Source organism: Heliconius melpomene, chromosome 20 (assembly GCF_056956725.1).
Source record: "Heliconius melpomene rosina isolate 202511_hmr_F chromosome 20, ASM5695672v1, whole genome shotgun sequence".
Lineage (NCBI taxonomy): Eukaryota > Metazoa > Arthropoda > Insecta > Lepidoptera > Nymphalidae > Heliconius > Heliconius melpomene.
Window position 1 is genome coordinate 13,187,506 of NC_140408.1, and position 19,134 is coordinate 13,206,639.

General features: G+C 33.6%; 1 protein-coding gene across 4 annotated transcripts in view; it reads left to right on the top strand.

The window, feature by feature from the left end:
* Syt7 (Synaptotagmin 7) overlaps positions 1–19,134 on the top strand; it is a 265,710-nt gene that overhangs the window by 227,400 nt on the left and 19,176 nt on the right. For all 4 annotated transcript variants that reach the window (XM_085205172.1, XM_085205173.1, XM_085205175.1 and 1 more), the window contains 2 exons: positions 13,715–13,726; positions 16,441–16,597. In XM_085205172.1, the coding sequence (XP_085061298.1) occupies positions 13,715–13,726; positions 16,441–16,597 (169 nt within the window). The remainder of the gene's footprint in view (positions 1–13,714; positions 13,727–16,440; positions 16,598–19,134) is intronic.

The following is a 19,134-nucleotide window of genomic DNA, read 5'->3' on the forward strand; positions in this document are numbered from 1 at the left end:
CCTATAGCACTTCTGAAGAATGCAGCTTTCATACAAAACAAAAACAAAGTAAATCGATCCAGTAGATCCAGAGATCTTAGCGTTCAAACAAACAAACAAACAAACAAACTCTTCCGCTTTATTATATTAGTATAGATTTTATTAATTTACTAACCTTGCATTAATATAATAATTTTAGCCTTGGATTAGATTAGATTTAAAATTCATATTCGGCCAGTAAATTAATAGTGCAACAACCAAATTAGAAATAGATAAACACAAAAGTAAAAAATATTTGATTTATATTTTGATTCTATTTTCTCGTGATATATTAAGAGAACTTTTTTTCAGATTAAGTCTAGTGTTAAGGCACTCCGCCACTCACTTTCCAGCACATTCTTACTTTACAAAGGTAGATTAAATAATTTTCCTTCTAATATTAATACAAAAAACATTATTATTAGTTCTCAATTCTAATATACATACGTATTTCAATTCCAAGGAAGCGTATTTAAACGTTGTGGTTAAACACAATTCAATAGAACTCCGACTATATTGAACCAAATTCTAGATTGAATGTGAACTAATTGGTTACTTGGCTTAACTCGTATATGTTTTAACTTTAAGTTTTATCCCGCATATAGCAGGATAGACAAAGCGAATTTAGTGTTAAGACACTCCGTTCTCCACTTTTACCTATATTCAAATCCGGGCACAGGTTCAAATCCGGGCACGGTGATTTCTTTAATCATTTTCTAAGAAAAAAATATTTTTCTCTGTTTCCCAAAAAAAAAGTACGTATAGTCATCTCTATAATTCAGGCAAACTTTCATTAACACGGCGCAAGTTCATTTTGGAAGTTGCTGACAATGACACCTGCTGCGAACAAATGTGTTTTGTTTTAAAACGTGAAACGAGGCGAGTAACTGCGGTTCAACCTTAGTTTACCAAAGCACCCGTATTGTTGAACTAAATTAAGTGATGTCCAAGATTTTATTTTAGATGTAAAGTTGAGTTTTTACACATATTTTATGCTTTTACTCTCTCCTTTCCTTCCTATAAAATACATAGAAAAATACATATAATAAAAAAGTTTTTTTTTGCTTTACGCTTTAATACAGACATTCTGTTATATAATTATATTCTGTCCGATTTGCATATCAAATATTAGAACAGGGAAATGAAAATCGACAGCCATCTTGTTTATTGTCAAACATTATACTGTGTCGGCTTAAAATTTTGAAAGACTTAAAAAGCCATGGGACGCCAGCTGTTGCCCACTGGCGTAGTGATACAACGTCCAACTCATCTGAAATCATAATGGTTTTGGTTTTGATTCCCAATTGGGGAAAAAACTATTTCCATTCCCTCGCCCTGGTAACACGAAACGGTGTTGAGTTCTTCACTACATAATAAAGAATGTCGCAAAACTTGGATGAAAAATGAGGAACGCAGTAAAATTATATAAATTCATAAATTCTCGGTGGATGATTCATTTGTTAAAGTAATCAGAAACTCGTATAATTTTGACATTTGGTCTCCATACAAGGTCGAGTTGCCCTGTCATAGGTCCCGGTGGTCGTCAGGTGGCCGCTCCTTTCTAACGAGCTGAGACTAAATGACAAATTTAGTCAGTTAAACATAATATTACTATTTAAATATGATAAACTTCGTTGGTTGTTTTTGTCATTTTGAAAATATTGCGAATGGATTTTTTTAATAAATAATAAATACAGTATTATCTTAAAATCAACAAAGCTGGAGACAAGACCCTATATTAACTTTCTAATATAATCTCTCTATATGTAAAAATATGAGAACATTATCCATAAATTATTATAATTTTCACCCACATAGCACTCAGCTTCTTTGCAACTTGACGGATAATGTCAAAATAGATTACGGAGATTATATAAAAGAAAAATATATATAATCAATTTGAGGACCACAGGCAAAGTGGTTAAAAAAATCCACGAAAAGAGATGATTGTTGGTTCAAAACTTATCTTGTCATTTTACGTTTGTCACGTAAAAACAATACCTTTAATGGAGTTCTAAAGTTTGTAAGTGCATGTAGCTGGGTAGGCAGAGGGAACCTAGAGCTGAAACACTCCGTTACCCACTCTCCGACCACTTTTCGAGACAGCTGTTTGCGTACTGAGTGATGGATCTCAATACCGTTCTTTATTTTGCCAAAACGATAAAATAAAAAAAAAACATTTAATTATAGTCTTAAACTAATGGGCATCAAACCCACAATTATTATTTAAAATAGGCAACTATTAAAAAAATCTAAATAAAAAGGAACCTTTTTTATATTTATTATTCATAATTTTCCAGCTTACACCAATTAAAATACTTTTGTAATACATTTGCCGTGTTTCATTTATTATGGTGTTAGAAAAGCGGCACAGTCACGGAACGGATTTAAATTATAAAGTTGATATTGATTTTTTAATAATCAGGTCAGGTTTTTGTAATTTTGTAAAGAACTAGCTAGCTAACTATTATTATATTAGTGAAATAATCTCGTTTTCTCCATTTTCTACGTGAATTCGAGACATTGTAACGGAATTCAACGCCGCGTGCTGTCAGTGCGCTAAAATTAAAATAATTAATTTCCCCATGTAAGATATTCGTGTTCATTCTTTTATACGTTTACTTAAACGGTGTTACACATATATGTATTATTTTTTAATTCCACGCTGCATACCGCGCATAGCAAGGTAGGGGAGGCAAATACCACCTGGAAGCCTAATGTTAAGACACTTTGTTCCCATTAAGACATTTTCGTTTCCCACTTTCCGCCGAATTCTGAACACATTGAATTGCGGAACCTAACGCCGCGCTTTGCCTCGTTACCAGAGCGAAAACGAATATAAAATGTTTCATTTCCTCGAGATGGAATCGAACCCAGAACCTGTCACATTTACAATCCCACGCTTCTGCCCCAGCGCAGCGCCACGACTAGCCTATTATTATTTTTACTATTTAGATATATATAAAGTATTTGCATTAAAATATATCTAATCTATCTACCACGTAACTTATAATGGCTTGAACTAAATTGATGATGCCAGGATTTAGTAATAGAGCTTACATGTTAAAACCATTAGTTGGAAGCTTTTGAAAGTTCTTTATTAGATTGACGTTGACACTTCTAGAAAGTTCTTTAATAGTTTTTTTAACAGTTGACCTAACTTCAGTCGTATCTGAACGTGAAAATAGTAATATATAATACTGTAATGGTGGCGATTATTGCGACGCATTATCCCGTACATAACAGGTAAGCAGAGGGCACCTGGGAACCTAGTGTCAAGACACTCCATTGCAATTAATACTTTTCCGTTCCCCGCCTCCATTCCTTTACCGAATTCTTGATGCATTTCGTGGTAAGTTGCGGAACTCAACGCCACGCCTTTGGTTATAAAACGTGAAAATCCACGTTTTTCCCGTTTTCCGAAGTTTAAAAAAGACATTTACCCAATATATAAACCTAATATTAAAAGTAAAAACAGTTTATCGTGAGCTTTATTATTCCATTTGTAACGTGAACCATAATAGGCCGCCCTACCCTATTTTCCTCTACATGCCTTTGTTAGAGATAACGAATGATTATCCTTATATAAAAGATGGTTTAATAAAATCTTATATTGGCAATTGTTTTAGTGATAAATATATATGGGTATATGTTTGTATGGGGATCAGAAGTGTCTTAATGGGAACCTAGTGTTAAGACACTCCGTTTCCATTAAAACCGAAGAAAAAAGAAATAATTCCCTCGAATGAAGATCGAACCTACAACCGTCTCTGGTATAGTGAGTACGTATTTCTGAGCTATAATGTAATTACAGATAAACACATACATGTGTTTTATATATAGATTTATTTACTTAGAAGGCTTTCCAGAAGTTGTTATCAGTTCGTTAGTTAATGAAATTGAAAGGTCCCGTTTTGTATTAGTTTTACTAATTTTATCAACCCTTCGAATAGTTTAGTAAGTTCTAATTTAGTTTTAATGTTTTATTAGTTGGTGTATTAATAATAAATTAGATTTCGTAGAGGTAATTTGAGGACAGTCGTGGTGTTTCTATGCTCTGGTATTGAGGCAAAACGTGGTGTTGGGTTTCACCACTCAATAAGCAATGTGTCCAGAGTGTTAATGGGGATGGAGTGTCTTAACTCTAAATTCCCACATTTTCTTTGCGTAGCCTCCTATTTGCAGAATATATATATTAAGGCACATATTCAGGTTTCTTTATTCCATGTACATGTAGGCAAAGGGAAACTAAGGAAGAAAAGTGCTAGAGCTACACTCAATTCTTCATAATCTTTAATAGCAGACGGAGAGTGAGGAACTAAGGGACTGATCATCAAATACCCTTTCCACTTTTAAACTACAGTAGGTACTTAAACAGCAGCAAGTTAAGCAGGTTAAAAAAAACACCTAGTGCTAAAACATTCCGTTTCCCACTTTCCACCCAGTTTTCAAAATATTGCGAAGCGGAACTCACCGCCGCTCATTGTCTTGTTACCAGACCGAGAAAATGGAAACAATTTTTTTCCCCAGTCAAGAATCGAACCCACAACTGTCGTGTTTACAGTCAGACGACATACTGCTGAACTATGACGGCCGCACGTACTTAATAATATAATAAACGGTAATCATTTACTATCTTACCCTTCGGGAAATGTTTTCATAAATTATCCATTAGATTTACAAGGATCGTAAATCAAGTGTTAGAATAGAATATAGATAGCTAGTTAAATGAACAAGTAGTTTATATTTTGTATTAAATTTTGGGTGGATTTGAACCGGTACTTCTTAAGAAAGTTTGCGTATTGTAAATTAAAAGTAATAAATGGTAGTAATAAATGGTAGCATGTGTGAGGTGTTCGGTTGCGCAATTTACGATACGAAATACGGCGTTAAGTTCCGCCACTCAACACTTTCTCGACAGGCAAAAAGTCGAGGACGGATTGTCTTAACACTAGGTTATCAGGTTCCTTCTGCTTACTTTGATAAATACGTGATACAATATGAAAATTAAAAAAAATCACAAAGCGCTGCATTGGCTTCCGTTATTCAAGGAGAAGGGAGTGTCTTGACACTGCGTGTTATATGCAGTATTAATGGGATACAGTGTGAAGTTGAAATACAAAAAAAATGCCGAAATATACATATTATATATGTAGTATTTTCACAAGCTAATCCAGATGTTATCGACGTAACGAGGGTTGAAAATGCCTCCATTTACGCACCTGTGTCTAAAAGCTAATTCTACGATATCTTGTTATCACTGTATATACATACATACATACATATTACTATATTTTTTATTTACCCTGCATATAGCAAGATTGGGCGAGGGAACCTGGGAACCTGGTGATAAAATACTTTAATCCCCATTAAACCACTTCCGCTCTTCATTTGACGATGAATTCTTGAGGCATATACTGTTGTATGTGTAAGTGCATACATTTGGTTTTTTAGATAGGTCTCTACCTATATATACCTATCTTAAGAGTATTGAGACATTCGAATGTTCATAATTTAAACATACGAGGAATAATTTTTCTTCAGGGTCGTACCTACAACCACCGTGTGTACACTTAATCCATTTTATTGTTTCCCCTAAGTAAGAATCGAACTCATGATCACCGCGCTTACAGGCACATATACCTACTATGTCATGACAGCCTTTAGAGAAGCATTATTTTAGATAAAGATGCTAATATAAACGTTGGGGTAAAAAGATCCATCTAAGACGCAGGTGTGCTTAGATACTTGCTCTTATAAAGATAAAGGAATAAAACATTAGGTAATAGAAAAAACTCTTTATATAATACATTAACCGTCGTGGTTCAGTGGATTGTGGGTTCAACCCCAATCAGGGAAATTATTATATTTATTAACTTTTCCTCGCCCTTTTAGACAAAGGCGTGTGCCGTGGGCTGTGTAAGTTGGGCGAAAAAGAAAAACGCCTTAACACTAGGTTCCCTCTGCTCACCGTGTTTAGCGTGAAGCGTCCTTTGCACATATTTTGGATATTTTTTTGTCATACTTCTTTAAACTTTAAAAAAAGGCTCGTAGATTATATTTTCTCGTTTAATTTTTAAGGATGTAATACGTTAAACGATGAACTAAGACACTCGTTTTAGTTACTTTTAGGACGATAAATCATACGTTTTAGATGGCGTAACCCAACGCCGCATTTTCTCCACATAACAATCCGAAAAATAAAAATAATTCATTCACACAGCGAAAATGGCTGCATTGAAAATAATTCTATATTTAAATAGTAAATCGGTTCCATAACAAGTAGGTACTTTTAAAATGTCAATGTAGTATGAAAAGGTCAGTACTGTCAGTCTAACGGAAGCTGTCAGTGGCAAAGCGTTTGTACAACAAGAACTTTTCTTAATAATTGTATCAATATACATAGAGTAGTTTGAAATATAAAGAAAATCATTACTTTTTATGTCTTTACCAAAAATATTATACTTATGGGTACTTAGGGTACTTTTAGGGTACTTTTGGGTACGATTCTAATTATAATTTCTTGATATACAATACCGATTTGGTGCTATAGGAGTAAATGCGTAAAGGTATATTTACTTCACATATGTTGAACATTCACATAGCTTTCATTTCCGCTCTCAGACTGAACTGGAACGCGCTATTGTCTATAAATGACGCATAAAGGCAGGTATTCTTTGTATTCTACCTATAATGGCCGTAGGTAGAAAGGTAGAAAACTTCTAATTTTCTACCTGTTAAAGATCAATGGTGATAAATATTTCATGAAAATCAAATGTTGATAGAATAATATCAATTCTTTTATTACTTTCTTTTTTCTAAAATTATTTTATTACTGAGTGAGTGACAGATAACATAGACTGAAAATTGGCATGTTGGTATTCACATATGTATATCTCTTTTGGGGAGTCCTCATTTCTTTTTTTCTCTAAAAAAGACAAAAAGTGGAAAATGAAGTGTCTCAACATTAGGATCTCTCCCTACCCTACATACATAAATTCGGAGATATTAAAAATTGCTGCTTTAGTTTCGTCTACTAAAATACAAGTTATGTTATTTTCATTTCCAAATAAAAAAATAATATTATTCATACAAGTGACAATACGTTCCAAGTTCAAATAGTTTTAGTAACAGCGGTGTAGCTTCATCATATATGCAAATTAACTTTAACACGGTTGTTTGGGGACGCTCTATTAAATATAAAGGTGGGTTAGAGTTTTGTGGTACAAATACCTAAATTGTTATTTTTCAAACGATTTCTTTTTTAATATAATAACAAGGTGTTAAAAAACATCTACTTTAAATATGTTTCAAATATTTAAGAAATGTATAAAATAAAAGGGAAAAAGGTCCTACGATACAAACAAGAGTAATGAATCACATATGATAAAAACAACTCATGAAGTTTATTTATTGCTAGGCACGGGGCATAAACACAAGTGTGTTACTGTAAACGCGACAGGTTGTAAGTTCGATTCCCAGTCGAGGAAAGAAAATATTTAATATTTTCAATTCTTCTCCCTCGTGTCGATACAAAGAGCGGCGTTGAGTTCCGCCACTCAAAACGCAATGCCTTCAAAATACGGCGGAAAATTAGGAAACGGAAGTGTTTTAATGAGAACGGAATGTCTTAACATTAGGTTTCCAGGTTCTGGCTGCCTACCCTGCTATATGCAGGATACGGTGTGTCGCTAAATAAAAAAGTTTGATCAGAATCGTAATAAAGTTTTATTTAACTCTTCCGCGAAACTTAACGCTAAACTTCATTAACTAACAGCGTTGTACTACGCGATCTAAAATCAAATGAGGAAAGTGTAGAAAGCGGAGCATGCAATGATTTTTTATTAAAATTTGACCTAAAAAAACCAATTCATTGAAACAAATAAAATGTCAGTAATGTCAGTATAGAAAACTTACCAACTGTGAAATTACTTCAGCTAACAACTTAAAGACAGTTGTTCCGAATTTTTAAGACAGAACGTGAGTTTCTACTTGTGTGTGTTTCTACATATTAGCATATTTATAATGTTATATTATTATTATACTTGCATGGAGCATACAATTAGTTTTATAATGCATTTTTTATTTAAATTTAAGTTAAAATTAGTTCATTTTTATTACATACAATAACTAGAGGGTTTCGTCCCCTACTTGCTTCGCTTGGCAAGCCCATTTGCCTTCGTGTTTCCTAGATTTTATTACATAATTACAAGTCGACCTAATAAGTGTTAACTCAAAAGTAGTAAAGTTGTTCTTTTTTTTAAGAAAAATGCTTATACATACACGATATTCTTGAAATAGTACCTGAGTTCAATTAGTAAGTGGAACGAGTGTTTATCACTAGGTTCTCTCTGTCTACCCTACTATACCCTGCTGATGCCTATGCGGGAAACCGCGTGAAGCTGAAGCTGTAAAGAAATGCCTACATTTTTCGTTTTAATCGTAATTTAACGTTGAAACATAATGTAATTTGAGAACCTTTTGAAAAAATAAATAGAAAGAACACTCAAAGTAGAATTTCCAAGAATATCACAAAAATATCTTTAAATTTCCCTTGTTATTTTGTAGGCAACGTGACACCTAACCGGAACTAGCTTTGTTAGCACTTCAAAGGAAGCGTTTGACATTTTTTATTTGTTAGTGCGAAGCTTCTAGAAACATTCGACTTGTAAAAGTTTATATAGGTACTTCCTTTTCTACAAAGAATTTTTATTTTTTTATTGTTTCGGCCATCGTCGCGCTATGATGTCGCGCGTCCTTGTGATAAGACGTGATAAGGGTGGCGTGATTGAATTATGGCACTCCACAACCAATGTCTTAAAAATTCGGTGAAAAATATGGAGAGTCTTAACACTATGTTCCTCTTGCCTACAGTGCTGTATGCGGGATACAAATTAGGCTAAAAGAAAACACGCGGCAAATCTACAAAAAGAAAAGAAATTTCTTTACACAAACAAGTCTTGTTCGATTCTTCTTTCACACATGAAAGTCTATAAAAAGTTTTGATAGTAGGATTTTGGCTCTTGGATACAGTCCAAGCGCTGAAGCCAATTAAGCCATACTTCCTCTTCAGGTCACGTTGAAATTCTTACTATGTGCTTACAATTTCTGTTCCCGTACCTTCTTAATATATGAAATAAAATGATTTAAAACTAAAGTTGTCTCCTCTCTTCTAATCTCATATATGGGATAGGCAGAGCAAATTTAGTGTTAACACACTCCATTTGCCACTTCCCACCATATTTTCGAGATATTGCGTAGCGGATTTTAACACTGCACTGTTTTCTTAAGACAGCAACACAAATAACTTATTCCCACGAGCGAGAATCGAACTCACAAGAATCGCATTTACATTCAAACGCTGTAGGGCTGCCTAAGAAAAAGAAATCATCTTACAAAAATATCCCTTATTCAGGTCAAATGGGGTAGATGTAATTCGTGTAATGCTATCGTTAGGCTTACACAAACACAAAGCTTATTTGACACCCTTTTATCTGTTTATATGATGTGATTGGGATGACTTGATCTTACTGTATATGAAGACTAGTAGACCTGCAATTTTTTTTCACGTGGTCTTTAAGATGTGAATTGCAAAAAATGCAACTCAATCTCATCTTTCTATGTCCAAGTAAATAGTTTCATCAGTGCGTTATCTCTCCGTCATCGGTAACGGAAAAAGACTTTCAGTAATATATACTATACTAGCGGCCCGCTCGCGGTTTCACCCGCGTGAACTATGTTATTATTAATTTCTGTCTCCATGGCTACGTCCTAGTGACGTCTATGCAAAATTTGAGACTCCTAGCATTTTTGTAGTAACGAAGTTTCATACAAACTTTCGACCCCAAAAACAACCCCTTAGAAATCGAATATTGCAAATTCCCGTCTTAGCGAGCACCTACGTCCTATAAGTAACTCCTATGCAAAATTTGAGATTCCTAGCACATGTAGTTTCTGAGATTTCGTGACGAGTGAGTGACCTTTCGAATTTATATATGGACCGTTTATTTTGAAAGTGGTGTAAGTCCATTTTTGAGAAAAATGAGCTATAACGTAATTCATGCTTAATTTAATGTAATTTTTTTATATATAACTAGTCCGTGTTTAATTTCTCAAAAAAAACCCACATTTTGAACAAATTAAAATCGGTCGTTAAATGAAATTGCATAATCATCGACATACTAAGCTTTAATTTTCTCGAAACAAAAGAAAATGGACTTACACCACTTTCAAAATAAACGGTCCATATATAGATGTAGTAAAATAAATAAAATAAAATTTTACTTTCTAAATAAATAATCAGCAAAATTATAAGGAATGTAAAATTCACTTTTACTAAGATAACTGTGAGTGCTCTCTCAAGATAAATAATTTTTACTGCCTCGTAAAAAATCAGGTAGAGCAGGAGGTAATAAGATTTATGAATTGTATTAAATATTTATGTTTCCGAGGCCACCGTGGCGCACTGGGGTAGGGGGTTCTTATTGTTAACGCAATGGTCGTGAGTTCGATATTTTTTTAGTCTGGTAAGAAGACAATGTGCGGCGTTGAGTTCCGCCATTCATCACACAATGTCTCAAAGTTGAGTGCAAAGCGGAGAACAGAGTGTCTTGATACTATTTTCTCACTGCCTAGTCTGTGTGATCAATATTTTTTAACTTATTTCAAAAGACGAAAACATATTTCGTATTTTTTTTAATTCACACACTGAATGTGTATTTTATTTTATTACTATTACTAGAGAAAAATATCATCAAATTATTCTTCGAACCACGAAATTGAATTTAGCCATTGCTGTGACGCTTCTTAAGAACCAACAGAACGTTTAATTTTCCAACCAATGATTTGGAAAAACGTGGAAAGACTTCAGAAGATGATTTTTCAATCATAGCAATAAGAAAGTAATGATGGATGGTCTCCGTACAAAAAGGGGCTTGTTGGATTACAGCCCAGGGCCCCATAGATTTAAGGGGCCCTTGTCTCGACTAAAAGCAATAAATAATAATTGTAGTCAATTAAAATAAATATAATAGGGAACCAGTCTTACTATACAACTTACAGTAGTACTAAATCAGAAAAAATCGGTAAATTGCCTGGTCCGTTTTATAGGAGTTTATTATGGGTGTATTTTCAACGGACTTCAAAAAGGTGTTAGGAGTCAATTTTAATCGAATATCTAAACTCTATCCACACATGTGATCTTGAGGCAGGGTAGAGAACTTAAGATACTTCCAATGTACAATTAACATTTTTAAATAATTTATATTGAATAGCGGGACTCATTGCGCTTTATTTATAACCAGAAAAATAAATCATTATTCCAATAGGAATCGAACCCATAACCGTCGCGCTTCAGGTACTCCTATAACATTTTATTTCATTATAATCTCAATATGTGCCATAACATTCGTTTTTTAATGCAGATAAACAGAAGGGATTCCTGGTTACCACTCGAAGTAAAACAATACGGTCAAAAAGTCTATTATAACTTTTGATTCGAAATGAATCTCTCAAGTGCCCTCGAACGGATAAAATTTTATTATCCACTGAAGTGTCCTTTACAAATGATGCGAGGATTAATTTCATTTCGAGGCTGTCGCGGTTAAATAGCCTTTGGTTATTAACGCGATGGTTGTGCGTTCGATTTCTATTTTAGTGAATGTTTATATATATTTTAATATTCTCATTGTATTTGATGGCGGAAATATTTGTTAGTTAGTTTAATTGAACACGCTGATCTCAGGAGTTTGTTTTTTTGTGTTATAGTCGAGGAAGTATCGAGAAAGGCTATATTGCCTCACGTTAGACGTTAGGTACGTTGTAACCCATTCATTTCCATTCTGGTAATGCAGCAAAGCCTTAACTTTAAGTTTTAAAATTCCCTTTACCCTACTATGTGTGGTATTAAATAGAATGTTAATCTGCTTCACGTTGTATCCCGCATTCAGCAGGGTAGACAGAGGGAACCTAGTGTTAAGATACTACATTCCCCCATTGCCAATATTTAGGTAAGGAGTACTTACCTAAATTTTATTACCCAATTTTAGTTACCTCGAAGTTACCCGATTTTAGTTACTTCCCAAATCGTTACACACGTATACACAGTTGGACCTTTTATATTGATAGCTAAGAACCTTTAAATAGACAAGAGACTATATTGAAGAATGAAAGAAATATTTCTGCCAATAAAGTAAATAAATGTGATTACGTTTTGTTCCAGTCACTGAGCTAGTATAATTTTTTGCAATTTCACGCATTTTCCCGCATAATTGGGTAGGTTGAGAGAACTTTGTGTAAAGATACTCCGTCATTCTCTTTCCTCTCGAATTTGAGATATTACATGCTGAGTGATGCAATTCAACGATGCTTCTTGTCAAGCAATACCTAAATGAAAATTATTTACTTGAATGGGAATCGAACCCATAACCAGAGCGCTCCTAGTAGTACACTACCCAATAAGGTGGTTTTTTAGTATATTTCAAAGGATTTGTCTTCTCCTCCTACCAGAGAAGGGAAATGAAAATAATTTTAATATAATCATTTCAACGAGGCGGAATCGAACTCACAACCAACGCGTTTACAGTCTGACGCAGTCGTCTACAAGTCTAATAAATGCTTGTTAAAATATTTTACACCGCGACGTGGTCTATCTAAAGAGAAGCTCTTTTGCCAGGTTCCATTGAAGTTTATTAGATTTCCAACTGAAAAGCTCGCGTGTGGGAGATATTTCTTATTTAAATTTAGCTATTTATTCTGGTTTTACTTGGTTATAAGAGTTGTATTCTATAAAAATTATTCAGTCCTTTTATGGGGACAAAAGCATGGCGCAAAGGTATAAGCATATGATTGTAACAGCGATAATTATTGGTTCGATTCCCATTTGAGAGCAAGCGCAAAAAAACAATTTTCCTGCCACTGGGAACGAGGCAAAGCGCGCCTTTGAGTTTCGCCTCTCGACAGAAGTGGGAAACGGAAGTGTCTCAATGAGAATGGAGTGTCTTAACACTAGATTTTCTATGCCTTTCTTGCTATATAGGAAATAAAACGTGAAGCTAAAACAAGAAAAATACTAATAAATGTATTACATGTGTATGGATGTGAGATCAAAAGCTGCTTTTAGTTATTGGATTTAACTGAATGCCTTTTATAATGTTCTTGTATGAGATAAGCGTACGAGATATGTTTGGTTCTTGAAGAGATATTCTTTGGTTTTCTATTTTTTGCCAAACGGACCGTCTCATGAGACTAGAGCCCACCACTTACTTCACTTGTTCTATTGAAAACAAAAAACTTTATTGAAAAGCTTTGAAATTATTCAAAAAAACTCACACACGCTTTTCAGGCAATTTTACCTACAAAAATGGTCCAATTAAAAACGTGATTTTATTTTTTTCTTTTCTATGAAATATATAAATTGCACAACTTGTATTTTATTTAAGCGAAACAGTATAGTAGAGTGTTCGCCAATTTTTTTCTACCAAAAAGAACGAATCTGAATATTATTTGGATTCACATGTGTTTTATCAAGTGCTAGTAAATTTCTCGCTTTGTAATAAATATTATTTGTGCTTCACGCTATATATGCGTGTTAACAGGATAAAACCTGAAGCAAAAAAAATATAAAATAGGCATCTAATATATAATTTATATGTGTACTAATCATCCATTTTTTTCTTTTCATGTGCTGTATTTGCAGAGCGCAACTTGAGTGAGTATACCGTTTTATATATTTTTATTAGTTTTTTTTAGCTAGCTAGCACAGTAGGCAGAGGGTGCATAGTGTTAAGACATTCCGCTGAATTCTGGGGTCATTGCGTATTTAGTTGCGGAACTAAACGACGCGCTTTTGAAAGGAAACAAATATATTAGGTAAATATTTGGGAATAAAACCCACAACTTGTCGCGTTTACGTGTGAATATACGTTTGTACAGCCTGGCTTCATTTTCGTTATTATATAAGCCTCTTTAAGTAAAATCCAGGACTTTCTAGAGGTCCTTTTAGTCTTTTTTTTAGCTTCATACTTTATTCCTAGCGTGGTCTCCGCATATCTCTTTCTCTTTCACCTCATCTACTGTCATCAACTTATTCATACATGCCCTCCGGAAGGCCCACATGCATCCTATTCCTCAATTGTTTAATTGTATTTATTTATGTCACCGGGCCACGACGGCCTTATTATTTTAAATTATTTATTATTTATGCAGGAAAAAGAGTGTTTTGCGGGAAAGACCGTGAAGCTGGCAAAAAATATTAGATACTTCCTAACATGAAAAATATAATCAAATTTTATGAAATATTTATTTTACGTTAAAAATATTAAATTAAGGTAATAACACTAATGTACAGCAATTAAAACTTCTCAGGAAAGTGCATTTCCATTCAACTTATTTCTAAGAATCCTCATTCCAATGCTATAGGAATGCAACGCGCGTCTGACTTCATTTCACGGATGTTAGAGCATTTTTATAGGGTCTGAGAGGCCGATGAGGCACGGTGGAGCAGCGTCCGACTGTAAAGAAGATGGTCGTGTGTTTGATTTCCACTTGGGGAAATACTTATTTTAAAATTATTTCAATATCTCCTCTCTGGTAAGATAAGAATTAACTTTCGGCACTAAAACCCTAATGTATCAAAAATTTGCTGGAAAGTAAGGAACGGGGTGTCTTAACTCTAGTTTCCCTTTTGCCCATACTTTTCTACGGGAAAAATCGTGTAGATGATTTTAACTATCTGATCGATATCGATATCGATTTTAATAAAAGTTAACGTGAAGATTATGAAAAATCCGGCGAAAAATGGAGAACGCAAGTGGGAACGGAGTTTTCTGGTTCTCTCTGCCTACCCTCCTATTTATGGGATACATCGTACCCGCAAATTTTCAAATTTTCACCCGCAAATTATAATCTTGTAATATTAAAAGTTTTTCAATTTTCCCCCGCGAACCCGTATTACTTCCTATATAAAAGGTAACGTATAAAGTAACATACATATAAAAAGCTATAAAATTCTTCTTTCGCTTCCCTTATTGACTTCGTTTATGTCTTAGATCTTAACCAATATGCCTAAAAGTTAATGTTTTTTTATGTTGTTTTTTCCTTAATAATAAAACCTGTATTCAAAATCGTCGTAATGGTTATGTACTTTGGTGATGATTTTTTCTCATTTCTCCTCTCCTATAACAATACAATACACGGCGTTGAGGTACGCCACGCAGTGTCTTAACACAAAGTTTCCTCTATTTACCCTGCTGTATGCGGGACGCAGTGCGAAATCGAATAAAATAATCGAACTGTAATGGTTGTGGGTTCGATTCCCAACTGAAGGATTAAGTTTTATTAAAATCTCTCCGCTCTGGCCAAGTAATGCGTAATGTGGATTTCCATAATTCTTTGCCTTTCCTACCGTATAGAATACTGTTTAAAACTGAGAAAGTTAAATATCTAACTAGATCTTACTGTCTAAGAAGAAGAAATAAAAGTTCAAAAGTATACAAGATTTTATTTCTCGTGCAAATCCCTTTGAAATGTAGTTCCAGTATTCTTTAAAACAAAAGGCGACACTTTATTTTACAATTTTTCAAGGCATCCCCATGAGATTTTCAACGGCTGAAGAGAAATTATATTTACGCAAAAAGAAAGCTGCTTGAACTTAAATAGTGAATAAGCGTGAAATAAGCGAATGCCAACGCTATTCTTTTATTTTTATAAAAATACAAAATTTTAGTAAAACAACAAGAAAGAATAATTAAAAACAAAACAAAAAACCATCCATTTTTTCATATATAATTTATATTCCCATATAATTTCCTTTTTACGAACAATTTTCACAAACATCCCTAATTGGTTGTAATATGTTGCTCTAATAATTCTACACGACCCATTCTTCTACGTTGTTTATAACTTTGACACGGGAATTAATTAGGGAGGTCAATCGTTACCGAAATGTATGGTGCCTGTGGGAAATCGGTGAAATTGTTTTCTAAATTATAATTATGCTTTTTTATATAATACAGCATGGCGTTAAGTTTCACCATTAAATACGTCTCAAATTTGAATTGAAAGAGGGGAGTGTCTCGCCATTAGGTTTTCTCTTGTTACGCTGTAATTTTTTTAATTTGTAACTGTACACACAGCAGGGTATGCAGAGGGACCTAGCTTTAAGCCACTTCTTGCCCATTACGACACCACCGTTCTCCACTTCCAGCTGAATTCTGGAGACGTTGCTTGTTAAAAGGCGGACGTCAACGTCGCGCTTTTAAATTAAAAATATTCACTATTTTATTCTTCAAGTGGGAATTGAACCCAAAGCCTTTGCGTTGACAGTCGCACGCTTGTGCTTCTGCGCCACGATAGCGTGGTTTCAATCCAGTTGTTGTGTGTGTTGTTGTCATTTGTAAAAAAAGTGAATGATATTCCTTCCAGAACCACCTCGACTAGTTCACCACAAGCTAAGTCACCAGCTGCCAGCAGCGCTGGAGCAGCTGCCGGCGCCTCCACAGCCCAAGGCGAGAGGACACCAACGGCCCACAACAAGCAACTCCAAAATGTCAAGGGCCAAGACCATCCGCCGCATCCTTCCGTAAGTTTTGTAGAAATTGATTGGAAATAGGTTAATTGGAAAATTGGAAATTTTATATTAATTGAAAATTATAAAATTAGAAATGAATATTTTTGAAATAGTTAAAAATAATGTTTGTTATACTATTATATTATTATAAAATAATAATAGTGGAACGTGACAAAGTAAGTATAAATAAATAAATTTCTTATATAAATCTTTGTAATAAATGGTGTCGGCCGATGTGTTAGCTTTTGTTGTAACTTGTTCGTACTTTTGGAGTAATCGTTGTTTTAGATTAGTTTTGTTCATTCTGAAACTATTAATGAGGTGTTACTGGTTTAGTTAAGTTATTATTGTTATTATAATTATGTAACGTATATATTTGCTGTACACACGAGCGTATAAAATTATATTTTAAAATATATTATAATATATAATATATTTAGTTATTTTTTAAGTCATTTTTTTTTGTTATCTGTGACATATTTAGTCCATTAGTCCTCCATAAGAAATTAAACACACTGTTCTTCAAAGATAGCATAGACTAAGACTTTATGCGGCTGTAGCCGAAGAGATATTAAAATATTGGTTACAATAAAAATATTCCCATGGCACGTACGAAATTTATGTTCTCATAAAACTGATATTTTTCACTTAATATTCTCATATACTATCCTATATGATGATTATGGGTTCAAATCTCGTATTTTTTAGCCACCGACGTAAAATAGTCTTATAAATTTGACAATTTTTGGTTGTGTGTGTATATCTATGGCATCTTAACTTCAAATGGATTAATCTTAAATCTTTTTTTTTTTTTCATTTGTAATAATTGTTTCATCAACTTAGCAGTTATACGTAGCCTAGATGACGATACAAATTGGTATCATAGAACTAGTCTGATGATGGAGATAGGACCTGAACAGTGAAACTCTTCAGAAGCTACTAGTAAACTACACTTGCTCATATAACTTATAGCTCCTTTGAACTTCTTTTAACGTCTTATTTTCAATTTATATTCTCGTGTGTACGTGCCCTTAAGTAGTCTATCCTTCTAATCTATTTGGCCATCTTATTATAAAAATTATTATACTTTTTATAGAAGGATTTTTTTTAATATTTATAAAAAGCGACGTAAAAAAATATCTGAATGCTACTTTCAAATAGAACATAAAATTATACTTAAAATGTACAAGACTAAAACTTTAAAACTTTTAAGCTTTCACTAATCATACTTAAGCACTGACAAATTGCTTTTTCCATATATTTTTTCTTAGCGGATCTTTTTTCATAATTTTTATACTTAAATAAAATACACGAAGAAAAATATAAACGCTAAATATAAAAAAATAAACAAAAAATATTTTATGAGAGTAAAAGAAAATATACTTATTTATCTTAATAATAATACACTAATACTTTTAATACAATGTTTATTGTTAGAGGACGTCATGGCGCAACGGCTCACTAAGCGGCAATTATATTTCCCCGTTCTAGTACCAAGGCAAACTACGTAGTTGAGTTCCGCCACTCAACATATAATCGAAAATTAGGCGATATCAGGGGAACTGAATATCTTAACATTAGGTCTGTCTACCCTGCTAAATGCGTGAAAAAGTGAATCTTTTTTTTGCTTCACGTGAGATACAAACCAGTGAAGGCAGAAGAACTCTGGAACCTAGTGTTAAAACACTCCGTTCCCATTAAGACATTTTAGTTAGAATAGAGACATTGCTTAGACGTTGAGTATCGAAATTAAAAATGCTTTGTCTAATTCATTCCCCCGAGGGGGCATCCGACCCACAACCATCACGTTTACAGTCGCAAGCTTTTGCCCCGACGTCCTAACGAAATTATCATATTATAAAATATATATCCTCGCTCTGATAAATCAAATTGCTGCGTTTAGTTCTTTACCATCGCAAATTTGAAGCGTCTAAACACTAAGTACTTCCACGAGGCTCACTTCCTTTAAGGTTTTAGTGAATATTAGTCCACGAGTCCCATACAACCCGCTATAAACTCCACCCATAATAAGAGAAATGGTGTCTCTCTACCTTCCCACTGGGAAGCTCAGTATAAAAGTAAATAAATTCCTTCATTCTCCGTTCTTAATTTTACCTGCAGGTAAAACGTAAAACAAAAAAGTAAAGTAACAAGCCCATCAAAGAACCTATTCAGAAGGAAAAATACACTCGCACTTAGCATTTACTTTTACCATTGCAATAAAACTAATTAGAAAAATCGTTTCACGGTAAAAAGAATTAAAATGTTTACCGTTCGTTTTATAGAATATATATTGCTTGTTATTTTAAACTTTACTACCTTATAATAAAGTTCAATATCATTTTGTAAAATTGTTGTTGATTTGGTAGGATTCATTTAGTAAATGTCGAAATTGGTAAGTAATAGTGAAATAAGTATTTTGTTTTTTTTTTTCGGAAAATATTTTCTCTTATGGCGCAGTTATGGTGTTGAATAATAAGTGATGGATATGGTTTCGGGTTCATATTCTAGCATGAGTAGAGATAGTTTAATTAGTATTTTAAGGACTC